This window comes from Sciurus vulgaris (genome assembly GCF_902686455.1).
Source record: "Sciurus vulgaris genome assembly, chromosome: 9".
Taxonomy (NCBI): domain Eukaryota; kingdom Metazoa; phylum Chordata; class Mammalia; order Rodentia; family Sciuridae; genus Sciurus; species Sciurus vulgaris.
Genome location: NC_136469.1, coordinates 32,670,107 through 32,692,044, shown reverse-complemented (window position 1 = coordinate 32,692,044; position 21,938 = coordinate 32,670,107). Strand labels below are relative to the sequence as shown.

The 21,938-nt window shown below is 34.2% G+C and overlaps 1 protein-coding gene across 1 annotated transcript in view; it reads right to left on the bottom strand.

Annotated features, from left to right (window-relative positions):
- Positions 1–20,508, bottom strand: part of RBM46 (RNA binding motif protein 46) — a 41,308-nt gene extending 20,800 nt beyond the window's left edge. The window contains exons 1-5 of the mRNA XM_079152929.1: positions 20,401–20,508; positions 17,906–18,031; positions 10,063–10,224; positions 8,707–9,174; positions 7,262–8,044 (exon numbers count right to left, since the gene is read on the bottom strand). Coding sequence (XP_079009055.1) covers positions 7,262–8,044; positions 8,707–9,174; positions 10,063–10,213 — 1,402 coding nt within the window. The 5' untranslated portion in view covers positions 10,214–10,224; positions 17,906–18,031; positions 20,401–20,508. The remainder of the gene's footprint in view (positions 1–7,261; positions 8,045–8,706; positions 9,175–10,062; positions 10,225–17,905; positions 18,032–20,400) is intronic.
- Positions 20,509–21,938: the final 1,430 nt, after the last annotated feature.

Sequence of the window (21,938 nt, the reverse complement as noted above, 5' to 3'; positions counted from 1 at the left end):
GCAGATTGGAACATGTATTGCTGAAACAAAGTTAACAGAAAAAATTAAGTTAACAGGATTAACTTAATCCTATTAACAGGATTACAAAAAAGTTTAAAGAAGAAAAGCAGTAATAACATCTTTAGGAAACATAAAAGGACAAATCAAAATGTGCAAAAGAAAAAGTGAGGGTTAACATAGATCTTTACAAAAGAAGCTGGAGTTTTCTATCTTGGGTTACATTTTTTATTATTTGATTTATTAACGTGTCAATCCCTTGACTTAATTAATATACAAGGATAAAATTTTACTGTTTAAAAGCACAACCAAGAGTGGTTTCCAAGTATACTCACAAAATTATCAGCAATATAATTACAACAGACTGATGTTTTCTAATGATTTCAAGCCTACAAACTGTGTGTATGTATTGCTGGGGACTGAGCCCAGAGCCTTGCACATTATCAGGCACGTGCTCTAACACTGATACACAATCCCAGCCGTCCCTGTCCTATGCACTTTAAAACTAAACTTAGACAGAATTGCAATAGAAATTATTATACTACAAGTGTGGTATAAAGATTACATTTACTGAACCAAAGTAATGCAGAAATAAACAATGAAATTTAGTTACCCAAACATTATTTTCTTACTTTTAAAATATGTATATAAAAATCCATATACAGGTCATTTGTGTAGCTCAAATATCACTTGGATAAAAATAATGGCCCACATATAATTAGTGATCTCTACCTAAAAACTATTACTTTAAGGAGCAAGAGAATTCAAGTAGTTTCTAATATGCTGGTAGCTTAAAACTTCTAATTAGTTGGGGAGACCAAGGTTCCTGTTTTTTTGTTTTGAAAATCCACAGAGAAGTGTTCCTTTCTTGGAGGTAACGTACCATGAGGTCCTGGATAGAGGATGTGATGCTCTAGGACAGAGAATGAATTACCCTAGGATTGTTGATATATCAGATATTAACTGCTAAGAGTACATCTGATTTTAAACAAAATGTCTGGAAACAACTGACATGGAATAATTTTAAAGTAATTAAAAGCACAAGTAACTTCATCATCGTAGTAAAGCCATCAATGTAGAATCTCTCGCAATTCACTAACTTACATTGCTGCAGCATAAACTATTAATATCTATACTAAATACATATTAGAAGCAGAAATGAAGACATGACAGGTTGAAGACTTAGTTCAGCTTCTCACACAGATTTTCCTGATTCAAAAACAAAAAAAAAGAAGGTAAGCAACAAAGGAGCTAAAAATCAATATAACATTAAAATTCCCTTTTAAAGCCACATTTAAAAAATATATTTAGGCGACACCATGTGGCAAAATTATGAACTGCTGCTGATATCTCAGAATGGAACTTAATAGGCATTTGATAGGAGGGAAAAATTTTAAAACCATTTTTTAAAAACATAAATGAGTGAATGAAACATTAAATTTATTAATAGAGCAATAGCTACTAGAAGTATTTAGGAATGCATTAACCAAAGATAATAATTATAGAGTAAAGGATTAAGTATGATTAAATAAATTTATAAAGTAAATAAAATCAGAACTATCACTTTAGCTAATAAATATAACTATGGAATAAATACTGGTCATAAATATTTTAATACCATCATTGTTTTCCTTGATCCTCTGTTAAAAAAAAAAGTTTAAAAACTTTGAATAAGCTTGTTTCATAAGAATCTTAAAATCTTGGTTTTTGTCAAATTCAGAGAAGAAAATAACCAAAAAGCAAGTACATGTCATTACACAAACAAAACAGTTGGCTCACAGAATTTTTAATATTTTATCCAGTTGTTCTGCTGTGGAAAATGCAAAAATAAGCTTTGAATTTTATAATACAAGGGATGATAAAATGATGAAAGATTAATTATTAGAAAATAAGTTCTTGATTTTAAGTTACTTGAATTCAAATATACTTTGGAAAACAGAAAATATATTAAAATATTATTTTTGGTACAACACAAGATTTTTGAACATGTACTTTAAACAAAATCATTAAGTTTTGAGACAAAAAGAGTCCTTAAAGCTCACCAAATAAAACCATTATATTTCAGAGGTAAAAGCACTTGAAGTCCACCAAAGACTGATTCATTTGCCAACTTAGGTCACACCTTTTTGTGGTGGCTAAAACTACAGGATTCTTATACTTTTATTTTAGTAACTCATTACTCTATTAAGCTGCTTCTCTATAGCACTAATTCTATATTATTTATGGTCCATTAAATATGTGTTAATGAGAATAATGAATAATACTAGATGATTATTCAAAGGGTCTTAGAAGAAAAAAATACCAAAAGGAATACATATACATTTTCATGAGGAATGTCCCCTCTTGGAGGGTCAAAGACACATAGTTGAGTTAATGGAATTTTGGTCTCACCATTTGATCATATAAAAACAAATGTGTAAAATGATGATTCTGAAACCTAGCACTTAACTAGGTGATTTTTAAATCAAATTATTTTTATTTTGTTAAGTATCAGTTTGAGATACCATCATCAGAGGTACAATTAAAACTGAAAAAGAATACCTTTCTGAAAGTTTCTATTTATAATTAAAAATAACCATCATTTCATATTTAACTCAAATGTCTACTAAAATTATTAATTAAATTTTAAAACTCTGGGAAAAGTTTCTCTTTACTTCAAAGCAATTTATTGCCAAAAATTTTAAATCTAATTTTTTTTATTTTTGCACTTCTGCCCATCAATCTGGAAATAATAATAGTTCATAAGAAAAAAGCACCAATTATTTTTAAGACGAAAACTTCTCAAAGTTTCACCTTGCTATTTCATAACTTTTGAAAATTACAAGTAATAACAGAAATAAAGCCTAATTAATGATATTGATAGCAAATAATATAAATACACACACTAAATATTTTAACCATTAAATGACTAGAAAAAATAAGAGTATGCTGATGCTGTTTCAAATAAAAATGAAAAGCAACATACAAGTCAGTCAAAAACTGAATATTGAAAAAAAGAAAAATATAGAAGATATTAAAGACAACATTCATATATAAAATGGTTCACACAAATCAGGATAGATTAATCTAGAAAAACTAGTCACATAGAGGAAACCCCAACTACAGCCAACACAGTAGTACTAAAAACAATACAATACTTGGAAAGTTTTAAACAGAACTAGTATAAGTCCGACTAACTAATGTCCACATCTTTTCATTTTTTTTAAATTCTTAAAATCTAACTAAAATTTCCAAAGCCAACACTATATACAACGGCTAGTCACTAACCCCACCACATGATATTTTTCTTGAAGTTTGCTAGTGTTGTGCCTCTCTTTACTCACACTCTCTTCTCAAGACTTACAGCTTGAATCAGGTAGAAGTCGTACCCCTTTTTCCTACTGCCAAAATAACCTATGCATACAATTTGTGGATTGGCCACCTTCATTAGACCATGAGTCCTTAAGAGAAAAAACAATGTTTTATTTATCTTTAGCTCTGAAGTGCTTAGGAAAGCACATTTATCCCATAAGAAAAATTCAAAAAAAGATGTCGTTAATTAAACTTCATTAGTCACAGCCAGAACAACAGTACACAAATTAGGTATAATTAAATCAATGGCACAAGCTAGTCAGTGATATAGAAGTTCTCATTCCCGTTTTTAAAAACTAAAGTTTCATGTGATCATACAAGAAAAACAACCTTTAACATCAGGGAGCATTACACACAGAAATAAGGAGAAATGCCTTGCCTACACTTATTAATAAATTATTTAATAAGGAAAATTCACATCAACACAAAGAAGACTACAACTCCCCTTCCACCAAGTAATCTCCAAGACCTTTTCAATTTAGAACTCCTCAGAACTTTATTTCCTTGATTTTACTTATTGCACTCCTACAACAATCCTCCAGAGAAAAGCAGTGACAATATGAAAAGATGCAGATCTAAAACAGAGTCAAACTTTTAAGAAAAGCAGGATTATTATTCACATTGATAGTTCTGACCCATTACTAAACAGATGCAAAATTACAAAACAGAAAGCTTATTTAAAAAGAAGTGATACTGAATGACCCAAGATGTCTCTATAAATTATGTTTAGTATAGAACCTCTCCATCCAAACCCCCCAAATCCGTACCCGTTAGACTCACTGAGGTACAGGTTCCTAAAATTAATCAGGTGAATACATAATTTCTTAGCCCACTGGATGGGCAATCATCTCCAAATGACATGAGGAAGGTTATTTGACATTATGAAAACGGATATAGTCTCTTAATTTTGAAGCAAAAAAAAAAAATATGCTTTCAGCTTTTCTTCTATTTAAGGGTGTTTGGTTTAAAACAGAACCCACTTTGGAAGGAACATGTGTGACAGAGGAGAGAGAGAAAGGCGGAGGAGGGAGATTCTAAAAGTTTATGTGCTTTAAAACAACTTTTGGGATTCTGGTAAGAGCATTAAATGGTCACCAGAATTAAACTCCCAGATTTCTAATATGTTTAGGTGTCTGTTAATTCTAAAAAGGTGTATCTGTTCTTCATAACACTAATGATGGTCATTTAAGTACATAACGTCTAATTTCTTTTCCTCTTTTAGTTTTCAAACTCAAAATATGGGAATGGTAATTTCAAAATTATATGAGTAACAGAAATACATTTAAAGTGATCTGAAATAAAAAGGTAAATGATTACCTGTATCACATATAACACTCAAAACTAATCAAAGATTTAGATAGTAATACCTGAAAAAAGAATGAAACTGGGATTCACAGAAAAACCACAGAAAAATTTTAAAAATTATTACATCCAAAGAAAATATCTTAAAATAGTACTTAAATAAACTAAGTAGAAAATTAATTTTTATTTTTTAAATTGAGCCAAAATGATTTAATACAAAGGAATTCTATTTGAGAGAATACAAGAGCCAATAACAACCTTTTAAGACTTCAGAAAAACTCAATCCTTGAAACACTAGCAAGATATAAATAATATACATGTCATAATATACTTCTAAAAACATATGACTACCACTGATTTATTTCAACTCTGAACTACCCAATGAAACTCTACATTTACCTAAAAGAAGGTACATCTAAAACAGGATCAACACTTTAAACATCGCAATTAAAGGCTCCAACATTTTTTGAAAGAAAAAAAGTGAGTTAGAACACTGCTAAAACAATATTCAATCCATTCCTAATCCACTATGTGGTAACCCTGGCTGTCCATAGCTCCAGATCCTGCTTCCATGACCTCTGAAGGCCTGACATTTGTTTCCTGATTGAAGTTTCTTAGATCCCTGATCTCTAAGGAAATTTAGAGATTAAGCTTTTCTGCTTCCCTGAATTTTCTTTCTCTCCTACTCTTCAGTTGCCTGAATGTAATATTTCCCACCTGTACCTGAGCAAACTTCACTTATACTTCTTGGTCAAGTATAATATGGATTCTGTCTCTAGTCAAGGTCTAGGTCTTGTGTACTGTGCTCAAATATAAGGATATAATCTATTTTTTTATATTTTTATATTTGGATCTTGCTTATACTTATTAGTGTTTCTTCCTGATAATGAATGAAAACATAAAATTGTTCAACTTTTTATTAAAAGCAGCTTTGATACAAGGTTAATAAAATCTGAAACAGATGACTAAAGCAAACTGCATGCACCCTCTAAGTATTTAATTTCTTAACACTAAATTTTATCACTAAGTAGCCAAAATCAAATTAGCAATACATATCTACAAAAGTTGTCTTAGGGGATTCCAGGTTCATAATAGTTAACTAAGGCCCTAGGACTCAAGTTAAAAGTATCCTAATAAGAAAGTTAAGTTGATTAAAAACCTCTGAATCTAATATTCTTTATGGGATAACCAGATGGGCAAACCATGTCTATGTAAAAATCTGCCGTGTCCTAAGAATCTCAGACATTTAAGTAAATGTTTAAGGGAATGAATAAGCACAGAAATTTTAAAATGTGTCAGCATTACCATGGCAGATCAGATATAAGGATCCTGGGGAAACCATGCTTAGCAGCTAATTACCTACACCCCACTCAAAAAGAATATTTTGACCCATTTTTGTTTAAAGAACTTGAATTTGAATGATTTGCTATTCACCTACTTTTAATCTTTAATTTAGATCATCTTTGTTTAAAGAAAAAGAAAGGTTTCTGTTTTGTACAGAGTAATATCTAAGAATTTATCTTATGTGACTATTAAATTCCTAATATTTCCAAATTGTTAATGAAGGACGCTACTGAAGTTTCTTTGAAGGAGGTTCTATCTTCAGTACTACAGTTTTGATGAGATATCCAAGTCAAAATATTCAGAATACATTGTAAGTTTTACAATGTATAAAAATTACTCTTCATATCATACTGTTTTTCCTTGATTACTTCTCTTGAACAAATTTGAGAATATTAATATTAAGTAGATAAAAGCTTCATTAAGTATGGTTCTGAAACGATACAAATAAGCTGTAAGTTTGACAATTATAATCAAGAAAGGACTGTAATCCTCAGTAGGAGATCTTTCTCTCTTGTTGACCAAGAAACCACTACTCCTCTAGAAAATATTGTTCTGGACACAGAAGAATCGCCAACTGAAATCCACAGAAGCATCAAAAAATTAGATAAAGGAAGGAAGGAAGTAGGACATCACCAGAGTGACTGTCTCTTTCTTTACAATGTCAAATATTTAGTTAGAATATCTTATACATTCACCAAAGCCTTTCTTAATTTTCCCTCAAACACTGTAAACTTACTTTTTATAAGTATAAAATTTTAAGAGAGACTGGTAATAAACACCTCTTAATGATGCTTTTTGTCTTTCGTGAGCAATGGTGACAAATTTCCAGATTGGTGAGCATAAGGCTGTGTCTACACACAACCCATATCAAATGCATCTCATTTTATGAACCCCCTACTCCTACTGCAAAAAGAGCATTGTGTAGACTTCACCAAAGATGTAGGGGCAGAATTATGAATTGGTTTACATAATAAATTCTGTACCTTATAAATTTTCAACAAATGAGAATTTGTCATTACAAAAACAAAGCAATGAAAGAGGATCTAAATCAAAACCAAATTTTCTTCTAGGCAAATAATGTTTAAAAATATAGATGTAGAAACAATATACAGGAGACAAGTTTCAACAAAGTATCATAAATTCATAAAACTGAGATAAACTTCATGTTAAATGCTGTGCACGAATGTTAAGAATTCAAAATAAACACATTTATTCTATCATTATATTACCTAACTTCACATTCCACATTAAATATTTTTAAACTTACCCAAATGAAGTAATGTAAACTGGGCTGCCAGTTCCTTCGCATCTTCTAACGTAGTACAGAGTTTGTCTGGCATGAAGTAACTCTGGGATCCATTTGCAATAGCAGGAATAACTATTTTATATACCAAGAGTACTTTCCCATCCTGACTGGTTGTTGAATATAAATAATATTCTGGTGGTGCCCAATTATTCTTGTTGCAGTAATAATCCAAATGCATTACTGCAGAATTAAAATGATTGGATTTTAAAGAATACATACTAATTGGAGTAAGCTTTGTTCCAGGAAAAAAAGGGTAGGTGCATCTCTCAATTTCAGGGGGGCTTGGACTATGCTGACCATTAAGACGAGCAGGAAGAGTTGGTGGCTTGCCTAGAGTTTTTGGGTGGCTCTCTTCTTTGTTAGCATACACAATCAGATTTTCGGAGTTGGGACTAATCTGACCATTAAGATGCTGTCGCCAAGTGTTTTCTTTATTTACTGGTTTTGCCAGGGTTACCTCAATACTTGCTCCATCAATGCATTTTCCATTCATAACAGACATAGCAGCCACTGCATCTTCCCGATTAAAAAAGTGAACAAAAGCATAGTCTCTAAGTTTCTTTACTCGTTCAACTGCACCAGGCTTGAATTTATTGAATTCTGCTTTAATTGTTTCCTCTGTAGTTGAGATCATCAAATTTCTTACATAGAGAACTTTAACTCTCTGCATGGTTTCCTCATCAACTTCTTTCTCTGGATCAGCCCAATCTACCTGTATGGTATGGCCCCATAGTTGGAATGTTCCTGTATAAAAGAATTATATTAATTTAATGACAATTAGAACAAAGAATAAAAGTTTAAAATATTAAGTAAAACGATTTCTTCAAAGAAGCAGAAACTCAAGCACATGTGTATTTGGTTAAGCCTTCATTTCCTACTCACATAAAAGCTTTTTACTAAAGCAAAACTAATCAGAATTTAGTGGCATCCCCCCTATACCTGAACTGGGAATTTAATAGAGGGATTGCTTTAGCATTCAGCTCGATCCCCAGACCTTTCTTTATTTTAAGACAGGGTCTTGCCATGTTACCCAAGAGGCCTCAAACTTGGGATCCTACTGCTTCAGCCTCCCAAGCAGCCCGGATTACAGATAAGCACCTGGCAATGGAATTTATTTTAAGTAAATATGACAAATATTCTTTAAAGCTAGGTCTTTATTAAAAGAATTAATTCCCTTTGGATTTTTATTAATAATGCCTCAAAGTGAATAATTCAGTAATTGATATACTATCATAAACATGACTGATTTTTATAGGAATATTTTCTTGTCTTTTACAATCATTTATTTTACTTCCTTTACTCAAACAATTCTTTAATACTGTTTAAGTGGCATTACATGTTTTGTTAATAATGATCTGTAATGCACTGTTATTTTTCCATATTTATAAAAAAGTTAATCAATTTACCTGGAATTAGTTTTCTCCTAGCCATAGCAGCAGCTCTGTGAGATTCATATTCAACAAATGCAAAACCACGATTTTTGGTCTTATCAGTTGCACTTGGATAAACAATGACATCTACAACTCCTTCTGTAACTTTCTTCATTTCATCTAAAATTTCTTCTTTCTTCTTTTCCTTGGGAATAGCTCCAATAAATAATCTGCAATTATCCAAGCTTACACACACACCAATAAACTTCCCTGGTCGAATCTCATAATTATTAAGAATTCTGATGGCTAACTGGGCTTCTTCTTTTGTAGTGTACATCACAAAAGCATAACCTCGATTTTCGCCACTAAATTCCATCATAAGTCGAAACTCATATATCTTTCCAGCTCTTTCAAATACAGGAACTAACTCATCTTCATACATATCACGAGGTATTTTTCCTACAAAAACTTCACAGCCTCTAGGTGGAGGTGGACCTTCCCAACCTGAAAGAAAAAAAAAAATTTTCTAAAAAGATTTATTCGTTGTGGAATCATGTATTCATTCAACAAACTTGCTGTGAGCCTCTTTTGTGCCAAGCACTATTCTAGCTGTTGGAGATACAATGGCTGATATTAAACAGAGAAGGAAAACAATAAGTGAACAGTAAGTGCTATGAAGGAAAAATCAAGCCATAAAAGGGAAGATGCATTCCATGAAGTGGCAAGGTAAAGCTCTGAGCTTAAGTTCTGAGCAAGTGAGGTTTAAGCAGAAATAAGAAAATTAGCCATGAGGAGTAACTCGGAGCAGGGCATACAGAAGAAAAAAAATAAATAAATAAACCAGGAGTTTTAGATGTTAGCGCAAAATAGAGTACAAAGGTCTGTAAGACTACAGCATGCTTGATGCTCAAGCAAAGTATTAAGTGATACTGCCACAGAGGTAACTGGAAGCCAGAACTTTACATACAATAAAGCTAACTGGAGGGCTCTGAACAAAGAAGTTGCACTGGCTATTGGAAGAAAGGTAAAATACCATTATCTGTTTGAATCGGGTTTTCCCATACAAATACCAATTCTCTACTCATTACTCTCTAATTCTCCCCCAAACAACTTCTCCTTTAATACCAAAAGTACACTTTTTCACATTGTCCTAATCCTGACTTCTTTCTCAACTGCTTCTTAAACCAAGAGCAGGATTTGTGGGGCGGGGGGGGGGGGGGGGGGGGGGGGGGGGGGGGGGGGCGGGGAATAAGGGTAAGACAAGCATAGCATCTACCTCTTCCCCTCGAAATGGAGGGTCTTAAAGCAGTTACAAGGAGAGATACTTGCAGAAATATACACTTCATCTAAATGACTAAAGATCTAAATAAAAGAATATAAACAAATCCCCACCTGGAGGAGGACCACCAAATTTCCTTTGCCCATTTTCTTGAACCATATTGTAACCTGTCTTTTCCATCAAAGCAAGTAACGCTGCTTCATTCTGAGTGCCAGTTCGAACTTTACCACATCCATTTGTTCCATCTATATTTTCTTCATTCATGGTTGTAATACCTAAAATAAAGTTAAATTACAATGCTTAAATTTATGTCATAGAACCTAGACTCTATGAAGCATTTTTTTGAATTACAAAAAAACAGTTGTGGCTGCCATGTTGGGTGATTACTCTTTGCTGTTCCCTTAAGTTCTACATCAAAATTCTTCCCTACAATAGAAACTGGAAACTGCTTTTCAAGTTACAGATTAATTAACCAGTATCTTTAGAAGGCCAGAGGCTTCTAAAGGGAAAGAAAAAGTGAAAAAGAGAAAGGAATAAAAACAAGAATGAAAAAACAGAGAGAGAGAAAAGAAAAATAAAGCAAAAAGAGCAAGAAAACATTACTACCATCAAAGAATATGTAATCACTGCCAATATTCATAGCCCAAGGTTTACAATCACTTTATTATATAAGCCAACTCAATCTTTCTGTGACTTTCTTGTGTCAGATACAAGTGTTATAAGTAGCGTAGAGCCAATATTGGTCATTTTGTCAGCAATCACAAAGAGCCTCACCAGAACCCAAGCCCGATGACTGGAATAAGAACTTCAAGTCAGCCCCTGAACCCATCTACTAGAAGCTGTTAGAGAGACAAGGGAATACAACCAGTGGTTATCTGAGCAGAAACAAGAGCTACTATGATTTCCTACTAGCTGCAGCTTAAGAAACAAACCAGGTGGGCAGAAGCTAAGGCAAAATAGCTGAGAATGTGCTTGATCATTAAAAAGGTATTTTAATTAAAATATTCTTAAATATTCAAATTTCCTAAATATCGATTGCTGTGGTTTATTCTAATTAATTTTATATTTCTCATTTAATGTTATTATGAATGAATACAAAAATTAAAATTCATTATGGAGAAAGAATACACTGAAAGTTATTACAGTTTCCAACAGAACTTTCCTAATTATAAATGGAAACCAAGTCATTGTGGCACAGTATTTTAAAATATGAAATGCTGAGCCACAGCACCTCAATTTCAGGCTAATTGTGCAATCTTAATTTATTCAATTTCTTTATACTTCAGTCTCTTCACTTAAAAATGGGAATACCAATAAGTTTATCACATGGCTGCTTTTAAGACAAATAAAACAAGGTACATAAAAAGCTTGCTAAAATTCCAGAATATCAAATAAAGGCTAGCTTTGATAAATGAGAGACCAGCAGTACATCTTCATCTTTTTTTATACTCACTAATTGACACAGACATGCTTTTTTCATTTTCTTGAAAGTAGGAAGTGAGTATGATACAACAGATACATACCTAGGGAAGAGCATCCACACCTCTACAAGTGGGTTCTGCAGTGTTGAAGGGAGTGGAGAGGATATCACCAAAGGATCTGCTCTAGAGCAAGGGAACTGTCCCTGCAGCTATCCTCCCTATTATGTAATATATCATCACAGCTCTGGAGCCAAAGTGCCTGGATTCATAACCTTTATTTTTACTTACTAACAATAAAATTTTAGGTAAGTTATTTATTAGCTCCAATGTACCTCAATTTCTTCATCTGTCACATGAAGAAATAACACTCTCCAGTCTCTCAAATTTTTATGAAGAATAAATCCATAAATCAATGTTAAAAAAAATCTTTAGGATTCATTTTTTGGCTTTAAACAATTTTAAAAAACTACTCAGAAACACAAACTTTTATGCACATATTGAAACCTTTCAAACCACCAGACATCTGCAAATAACTATAGCTTAAAATCCCATTATTCAATTTATCTATAGAATAACTGGTTTCAAAACAAAACTGTAATGCCAGACAGAAACAGAATAATGATCTGATAATAAAATCATAAGAGGTTTGGCTTAATTTACTAGGTGTACCATAAATGTCAGAATATTTCTACATGTTATTACTAATCACTTCAACTATTGGAGGCAAGTATCAATCTTGCTAAAAGAAAACTATCATTTCCATTTAACAGATTTAGAGAGAGAACTATAACACTGAAGATCATTAAGAGCCAGAAAGTGGCACAGACAGATTCATAACAGGTATGTTTGATCTCAAACACCATCCCTTCCTGCCAAGAAAATTATTCTGGTATACTTTCTGCCACAATTTTACCTGAAGTCCCCTGAAAAACAAGGAAGGCCCCTAAATTGATTTTCATGCAAATAAAATATTCAGAAATTATAAACTGGCACACCTAAATTTGGTAAACTTTAAGTACTTCCTACTTTTATAATATCTGAATTTTTCTTAGTGATGAATGATGGCATAGTACCTTTCTCTCTCTCTTTCTCTCTCTCTCACACACACACACACCCCCACACACATTCCTTTCAAAGTTGCTTCCAAGGAAAGCAGCTCAAGCACTCATATTTTCTACGTGGTATCTACCTTATTTCCTTAAAGTTACTCTCTTAGGACCAGTTTTCCTTCCTCAGCTAAGATTCATTTTCCAAAAATCCTAATGGACATGTGGTGAAAACTGGGTATTCATTAGGCATCTCAAAGTTAACCCATGAAAAACTGAATTCCATTCTATCCTCCAAACCTATTCCTTCCTGTTTTATCTTGACTCAATGAATATAGGGCACAAAAACAAACTCCTTCTTCAAATTGTCAAAGCAGAAGTCTAGGAGTTATCCCAGAGTCTTGTCTTTGATTCATGGCTAATAGGTCACAAAGAGCTGAAGAACTTACATAAATATTTCTTGAAATCGGTTCTCTTGTCCATCCTCCACAAGCTATTCTCAAGCAATTTTTTATGTGAATTAGTGCTAGGTTCCTAAATGCTATTCTAACTTTTGTCCCACTCAAAAAAATCCCCATAAATGCTCTCGAGGTGATAAAAATATATATCTGTATGATTATCTTAAATTCATATTTCCAAACAAAACTAAGAGTAAAACATGGGTAAACTTTTTAAAACTAAGAATCAGAAGGGCCCTCCTAAAATATAAATTAAAAAACCTCAAGGGACAATATTAATAGATCTTCTTTTACTAAATAAAAAATATTTTGGAAGGTTAAAAAAGACCAAAACACTTAAGTCCAAAAAATAAAACACAGGGAAAAATGATATTTAGCACACATGATAAAGTACTTATTTCTTTAAGATAAAGATTGCAGCATGGTATCATTGTTTAAAACAGACCTAGATAGCAGACTGCCTAAATCCTGATTCTTCTCTTACTAAGCTGTGACTTTGAGCAAGTTTTAACCTTTGTCTCCATCTATTGTGTATAAAATAAATAGACATTAATAGTTTCTATGTCACAGAGTAAAAGGATTCAGAATGAAGGACTTAAAATATTCATTTGCATATGAGCACTATCAGTGTATTTACTATTATTAATATGTAACAAAATGAAAAACACAAACTGAAGACCAAAGACGTCAAATTCAAATTCATTAATTTGTTCAATAAGTATTTACTGAGTACCAACTATGTCCCACACACTATTCCTTATTGCTGGAACCTATCAGTAAATAAAAGATCAAATTTCCTCCCTTGTGTAGTTTGGTGGGAAAAACAAAGCTATCTAATAAGTATACAATATAGTACATAAGAAGGTAAAACTAGGAACTGGAGGAAAAGAAAGAGCATGGGACAATTCAAGGTTGGCAGAAGACAGGGTAAAATTTCAAACAGGATAACCAGTGCAGGTCTCACTATGAACATAACCTTTGATGTAAAAATTAAAGAACCTACAGATCTGAGAACATTCCACACAAATAGAAACATCAAGACAAAAGTCTTAACATCAAAGTGTGCCTGGTATGTACAAGATTCAGCAAATGACTCAATAAAGCCAGGAGGAGAGAAGTAGGAGATGCAAAGGGAGGTAACAAGCTGCCACACTAGGTATATCTTGCAAGTCAGATAACTTAGGAACTTTAACTTTTATTCTGAGTTAAATGAGAAGTCACTGTAAATTCTGAGCATAGGAGTAATTTGATCTTTCATTTTAAGAGGATCATCTGGCTGTTGGATTGAGAAGTCAATACAACAAGGGAAAGGTAGAAATGACACCAACTAAAAGACTACTACAATGCAGGTGAGCATTGATGATAGCATGTACCAGAGAAGGTGAGGTGGAAGGAATAAGAAGCGGTCTGATTTGAGATTTATTTTGAAAGTATTTCCAATAGAATTTTCTGACATAAATGGATATGGATTGCAAGGTAATCTGAAGAGGAGGATGACACCAGTTTGAGCCCAAGCAACCAGAGAAAAGATGAGGAAGAATAAACAGAACAGATTTTTAGGGGTAAAATCAGAGTCTGATTTTAAACATGTTAAATTTTAGTATGTCCTGAACAATCAAACTAGGCAAGAAATATATTATGAGGCCAAGAACAAGATGATAGAAGTGGCATGCTCTGTACTTAAGTAGAAATTTCAAGTGCCATCTCAAAAGGGCAATGGCTATTCAACTGCAGCCCACTGTTACCAAGAGGAAATCCAGCTTTTCCAGAGTGACAAATTCACCAATTTTTTAAGGGAAGTCAGAGGCTACACATTTTTAAGTGAACTCTCAGTATTTAGAAATGAAAATTCAATTGTGAAAACATTAATTAAACTGTACAGACCAAAGAAAACACCTGCAGACTTCCTATTCAATTTCTGGACTGCGAGAGGGCAAAGACCATGTCTGCCTTGAACACTTTTCCTAGTACCCACCATAATACTTACCACACAGTAAATACTCAATAGTTGTTGGATAAAGTGTCCAACAGAAAATTCATAAAAATCTTAACTAGATATCATACGATGTATACAGGTATGCATTAAACTGGAATTATCTTTTTAGAGGGCTATTTGGCAATATTTATCAAAATCTAAAAGGCACATATAGTTTTACATATACATGAGATATAGTTGCCAACATATCCAAAGATAACGGCACAACCAAATTCAGTTAGACCTACATATAAAATCAACAATCTATAAAACAGTGGTCCATCAATATAGAACAATATATAATTCAAAAATAATGGTATAACTACATAATGGAATGTTGTGCAGCTGTCAAAGAATGTCAGATTTATATATGTTAATATTGAAAAATATTCAAGAAATATGTGACAAAACAGCAAGTTGGAGAACAAAATATTAGGATATCAACTGTGTGTATTTTTTAAAACATGCATATACACATTCGTAGACACTTGTACAGGCATATAAAATTTACAAGAAACTTTAAAAACAATCATCATTTATGAGAAGAAATGAGGAGTCTAAGCACCTTTACTTCTCATTTTTCTATGAATATCAAAAGCAAGTGCTACCTGTATTAAAACCTTTCAGGGTTTCCCACGGATCCTGAAAGATAAATATCCAAACTCTTCAGATACTCATAAGGGACTTCTTATAATCTGGCTCAGACTACCTCTCCAACTTCATTTCTTACAATGCCAACATTGTTGGTAGTAGTACCTTTTATGAATTCTCAAATATGCCACGTTCTCATATACCAGCCTTTACACAGATTTTTTACACACTCTCTCCCTACTTTCGTGGCCTTTTTCATTCCTAAAATTCTCCAGAAATCCTTCCCCACCCCCTCTCTCCCTCCTCTCAATTCTGAATTTTAGGTATTCCTCTGTACTACTACTATCACAGAACCTATCTCAGAATACTGTGAAGGTCAGTTCCCCTCTCCTTCACCTGTACCTCCACTTCCTTCCTTCCTCAAACCCACCAGACATCGAAGAAGGTCTAGTCTTTTATTTCCCTAGCACCATATAGACTCCTTGACCTATGATAAATGTTCAATGAATGATTCAGGACAGGAGGTACATCATTATTTAAAGGAAAACAGTGAACTTGTGTAAGAAAAAACCTGAATTTCAGTCACTAGTCAAAACACCTATCAAATCGCTTTAGAACTCTGACCTTTACTTTCCTAATTAGTGAAATTCCATTTTATGCTTACATCTGTAAATATTTAACATATTAAATGGCATGCAGAATGACAGGCACTGTATATAATATTTGCAATAATCCTGTGAGATTACTACTGTTCTTTTCCATTTGAAAAATAAAGTGAAACTGAAATAAAAATCATAGTATTGGAGAGGCAGATATTCAATTCAGAGATCTGTCTGCCCAAATGTAGGGCTCCTAACCCTTAATATAAAGATTAACTAATGTGATTTACCTGCGATCATATAACACAGTGATACCAATACCTGAATTCAGATTTTTCTCACTAGAGAAGTTTTTTTCCCAAAGATTAAAGCATCTAGTCAATTATTTCATTGACTTTGGAACCATACCATGATTAAAAAAACAAACTCAAAACTATATTAACTTAAGGGGAAAGTCTAGTGACAAAAACTTCTTGGAAAACCTCTAGTAAAATAATTTCAGAATTATTATAGATCTTAAATATCATCTAATTCACCCACATGAAATTTGCATCCTCTTTTGTGACACTCATGCAAAGCAGATGTCCATCTTATTCATGATTCTTACAATGAACTAGTATCTAGAGTGCTACATCTTTGGATAATTCTTTAAGTTCTTTCAATGAATCATAATCTCTTTCTCTTTAAATTTCAATATTGATCCTGATTTTATCCTCCAATCCTCTTTCATACAGTTGTATCTAAAATGATTCTCCTCTTCTTCAGGCTACATATTATCAGTTTCTTTAATTTGACATTTCCTAAACTGGTTTCCTAAAGTATGGTAAACATGGTAAAACAGCTTTTATTTACTTATTTTGGGGGAGAATGATGTTCTGTTCCTCAGAACACTGTTCCAGGGGTTAAGCATTCCACATCTAATTATAGGTCTAAAAGAATCACTATACTTCCTCCTCAACCTGTAATAATGAACATCAGCATATTTAATGCCATGAAAAGTTTCAGTTAAACTTTTCAGCCTCATTTAACTCCAGTGCTTACCAAATTTATTTCGGCATGATATCCTAATTTTCCTTGACATACTGTTAACTTTCTATCATACCACTTGGAAAATGCTATTTTAACTGTTTCTTACATAATGTACCTTCATGTTCTCTCACTATCCTATTTCCTTTAAACGTGTGGTACCCAAAACTAAAAGTTTACTAGTACAGAGAAAAGTCACGTAAGTGTCCAACAGAGTGCATGAAATTGTTGGTTCAAATTAGGCATATCTATCAACAAAAAAGTCAAATCTGTTCTACCTAAACTGAGTAACCAGATTTTACAATCAGCTGAATTTTATCTTAATAGATTCAATGTGCCAGTTCTTCCTACCTCCACTCTGATCTTCACTCACTCCTTTTACTAGAGAATAACAAGAAATACATGCAAGACTTTGTACAGTTCAGGAAATTTCAATCAAAATATTACAAAAACTTGAAATGACAGAAACATAAGACACAGGAAAGTCACAAATCCCATCCTCTCTTAAAAAAGGTATCTGTCCTTAAAAATCTCCAAAACATATATATATAACATACATATATCTACATAAGATATATATATATATAAAATATATATATATCTGTATAATGCACAATTAAGCAAGTTTAAAAGTTCCTAAATTCAACACTCTATTAACTAAACAAATTATATTTCTAAAAGAACCAAAATTCAAGATTCAGAGCCAGAGGATTATAATCAAATCTAAAATAAGCATACAATTTTTATATTCATTCTAAAATATTCCAGGATCAATCTGAGAGTTACCTAAATGTCTAAAGAAGTATGGCAGCCCCATTCATTAAGACAAAGCTGACATACCAACTGAGGGTTCCAGAAGCGATCTCTCCTCTGCCACTTTCAGTTGTGGATTCACACTCCAAAGTATCTACCAATTTTTTTCCTTATTCTGCTGACCCAAGGAATACAGTAGAAAAAGGAGGGGTCCTGGGCAAGAGAATGACACATATGGTTTATCAAAAAGAGAGAAAAAAAGGAAAAAAGTGGAAATAGATTAAAAGTTGTTTTCCTAATGCACCAATGAAAAATATGAAAAACCACCTAATAAGTACTCCCTTAAAAAAAATGAATGTTGCTTTGTCATATTTACCATACTTTAACTTTCCGAGATAAATCTCTTTTCCTCTACTTCAATTTTAAAAGAAAGAAAAAACTCAGTAAGTTATGAAAAGGTCAGGACAACATAGATATACAACACAGCAAATAAAGAACAGATATCCAGCAATTCCACCACCTTTAGCTTTGTTAACTACATCTTAATTTCAAGTATCTTCAGTTAACAAAACTATAATTTTTCAGATTTCCACTGCCTTGAAAATATACTAATATATTAATGAAAAACTGACACACATAATTTTAGTAAAACAAAAATGAATGTCATCATTTATCTAAAGAAATTTGTTTCAATCTGAATTGAAACTTCATCTTCCAAATTACTACAAAAACTTATGAAAGTTCACATATCTTTTACTATGAGTTTTAAAAATAAAATGTAATAACGAAAACATTTTAAGATATCAAAAAACTTTTATAGAAAACACATTATATCTCCGTGGAATTCCTTAAACTAGATATTAAATTCTATGATATGTAAGTTCAGTTATAGAGTATAATATTGTGAGACCATGGCTGCCAATTCAGTGGAGATTTTCAACAGCAATTCATTTTAGTAACAGAACGCACTACAGCAACTTGTTTAGAAAATAAGGATTAAGATGTGTTTAGATATGTGCATCTAAAATTATTTCAAAATAAAAGTGCACAGATGGATCAGTTAAATTCCATTTAAAATTATTTCTATTAAGAATCTGCACATTTTATTACAAAAAGTAAAATAAATGAAATGTATTAAAAGTTTTACTACTACGTGTCTCATGCACCAAGAATTACTGCAGAGGGCAGGTTCGAATTTTGCATGAAATAAAAATTGAACTACTTAAAATAATTTGCAACTTTTCATAAGCTTTTAAAATATTTCTTTGAACAAAAAACTATATATGCTCTTTGAATGTAGGACAAATATATCCACATATTCTTGTCCAAATTAAGTACACCTCTATTTCTTACCTAGTCTTCTATAATCTGTTATTTAAAATGCTGTCACTTCTAACAGAGATCTTATTTTCTTCCCACATTTCTTTACCTAACCATCACGTAATTAAAATAAAATGAGAAACAACTGCCTGCGTTAAATTGTAAATTTTTTACACCAATTATCCGATTGCTATTCACAACCCTTTCTTAAGCATCTTTGTTGTTAACACCACACAACAAAATGACAACGTTAAACATGAGGCTTAAATTTCAATTCATAAATTGGGTATAATATTACTACTAATTCTTAACAATATATTCCACGCAAACTGCACGTTTGCGTTTTAAGAATTGAACTATACTGTCTTTAGTAATATTCAAGTTCAATACTTCACCCTTTTATGTGGAAATCGGCATCTAAAGCAGTGCATTAAGCATAAGACATTGTTAAAATGCAGTCATCTTTATGTCTATAACGACACACAGTTGCAAACAACTATTAAAATGGAGCGGTTCAAATAAGTCTACCAACACAGTTCCTAAGAAAATTGAATTCTAAAAAGCTCCAAATATTAGTCTAACACCTCAACTTTGTGTTGATTCTCGAAAACATCTGCCGATTATTTCAATAAGCAAATTTCTGCCCACACGTGAATAATGGTATTCGTCTACTTGCAGGGTTATCCTGCTTCCTGCTTACGACGCTATTCCTAAACAATGTGGAGCGGATTTTCTTTTTAAGAAGATACGATTTAAATAGCTCCCTCCTTAAGACTGAGTTATATTAGGATTACCGTATAACATAAAGAGTAGACTATTTACCACGAATGTAAAGAGAGGCAAAGCTTAAAGGAACCTCAACGTGAGCCAAATTAAATCTACAAGGAGGAAGACGATGCCTGAACAAACCAAAAGTTTGCATGAGGATCTCAGCATTCATATCACCGCCAAGACTAAACCCTCCAGTTTCCTGACTCTAGGAACTCTCCAGTACTACCCCCAAGAAACATTTTTAAATTGTCCATTAAAGCCATCCAATGATAGGAAACCACGGTGGTACTGGGGCTGTACCACCTGTCCAGCTGTCCAGGGCGTGCGCGGATGAGTGGGGTCAGTTAGCTCTGCTGTACACCCGCAGCCTTCTACTCAACACGCACGAGAGGACTTGGGGAAGAAACAGGAAGGAGTCAAAGGCGGAGGAAAGTTCGAGGCTCATTCTCAGTACTCAGCAGGGAGGCACCCACGTGTTTGCTAAATCTCACCCAGCTGTCTGGACGGCCCTGGGCGTCGTCCCAAAGGCTCTGGAAGGGACGCGCGGGCGCGACAACGGCCGGACGGGAAGGTGGGCCGCCTGGACCTGCGGCAGGAAGAGTGTCAGGGAGAGAACATGGAAGGCAGCAGACGGGAAGCGGCCGGAAGGCGGCAGGGAAGAGCGGAAATAAGGCGGAGAGAGGGCAGGGCGCTGCGGGGCGGAAGGAGCAGCAGAGGCCCGACGGCCGGACACGCGGCGCGTGGGCGGGCGCCAGGCACTGCCTGGCCACAATCTGACCCCGGGAGGGACGTCTCCGACAGCTGCCCCGCGCTGCTGGATGGCGCTGGGGAGAGCGGGATGAGCCCGCGGCGACCGCCTCCGGCCGGGCAAGATCCCCGCTGCCTGTTCAGCGTGACAGTGAGTGGGACCGGACTTTTTGCGGCCAGGGGGCAGGGTCTCCAGTCGTTAGTTGTGTAAGTTAGTTGGCAGTAAGCCCACTGCCCCCATCCCCTCCTCACCCCTTTGGATCTTCAGAGGTTGGTCCTAAATCCCTGGGACCAACGACCACAAACCGCCGCCGCCACCACCGTTTCGGGGACCAGTCGGGCGGAGGGGCGGGGGTCACCGCAAGGGGGAGGGGTCCACCAGGAGGAGCTCGCGCTGGTCCTCGCGCCTTTGCTAGGCTCCCAGCGGGCGCCGCGCGCCGCGGCCTAGACGGCCCCACGCGGCCGGGTGCTTTGACCAATCAGCAGCTGCTCAGGGGGGAGCAAGGAGGAGTGGGCAGGACCAAGGCTTCAATCAGTGGGAGACTCTTGAGAGAGGTGTAAAAGTGCTTGGAGTGACAGGCACTGCCGCCAGTTGGGACTAGGAGAGCAATTTTTAGGGTGTGGGTGGGCCTGGGGTGGTGACAAAGGAAGGTCTTGCATACCTAAAGGCATAAAAGAACATGCCGTAATTTGAACTTTATATACCTTGTTTACTTGGTGAAATACAGATGCATCATGAAGGTTCTTTTTCTTGTTTGAAGGAATTTTTTTTAAAGTCTTAAACTGCCAGCTTCCCAGAAAAGTCATGTATTTTAACTGTGGACCTTTTTAAATAAGGACTGGAATGGGTGGCTTATAAAACTACTTACTTGAGCCCCTGTTCAAAATAGAGATTGTGAGGATCAGATGATAAGTAATATTAACAAATATTGAATATTTATGTGCCGAAAGCAATTCCAAGGGATTGTCATATGTTAGTTTATTTAATTTTCATAGTACTTTGGTAAAAATACTAGCCCCACAGATTGGAAAACTGCAATGTAGAAAGCTTAACCCATTAAGTCTCAAGCTTTCAATTCTGTGAATATTTCAACAAAATTGACACAGCTGCCCTAAAATAGGTTGAAAATCATAATCTAGAGCTTATATAGCCTTTATATATGCTTTCATATATATATGAAATATTTTAAAAGCTCTAGTCATTCACCTATTTTTTTCAAAAGACTAGAACTCTTACAAAGATTATTTTGAAAGTTACTCTAAGTGACATATGTGTTGCTCA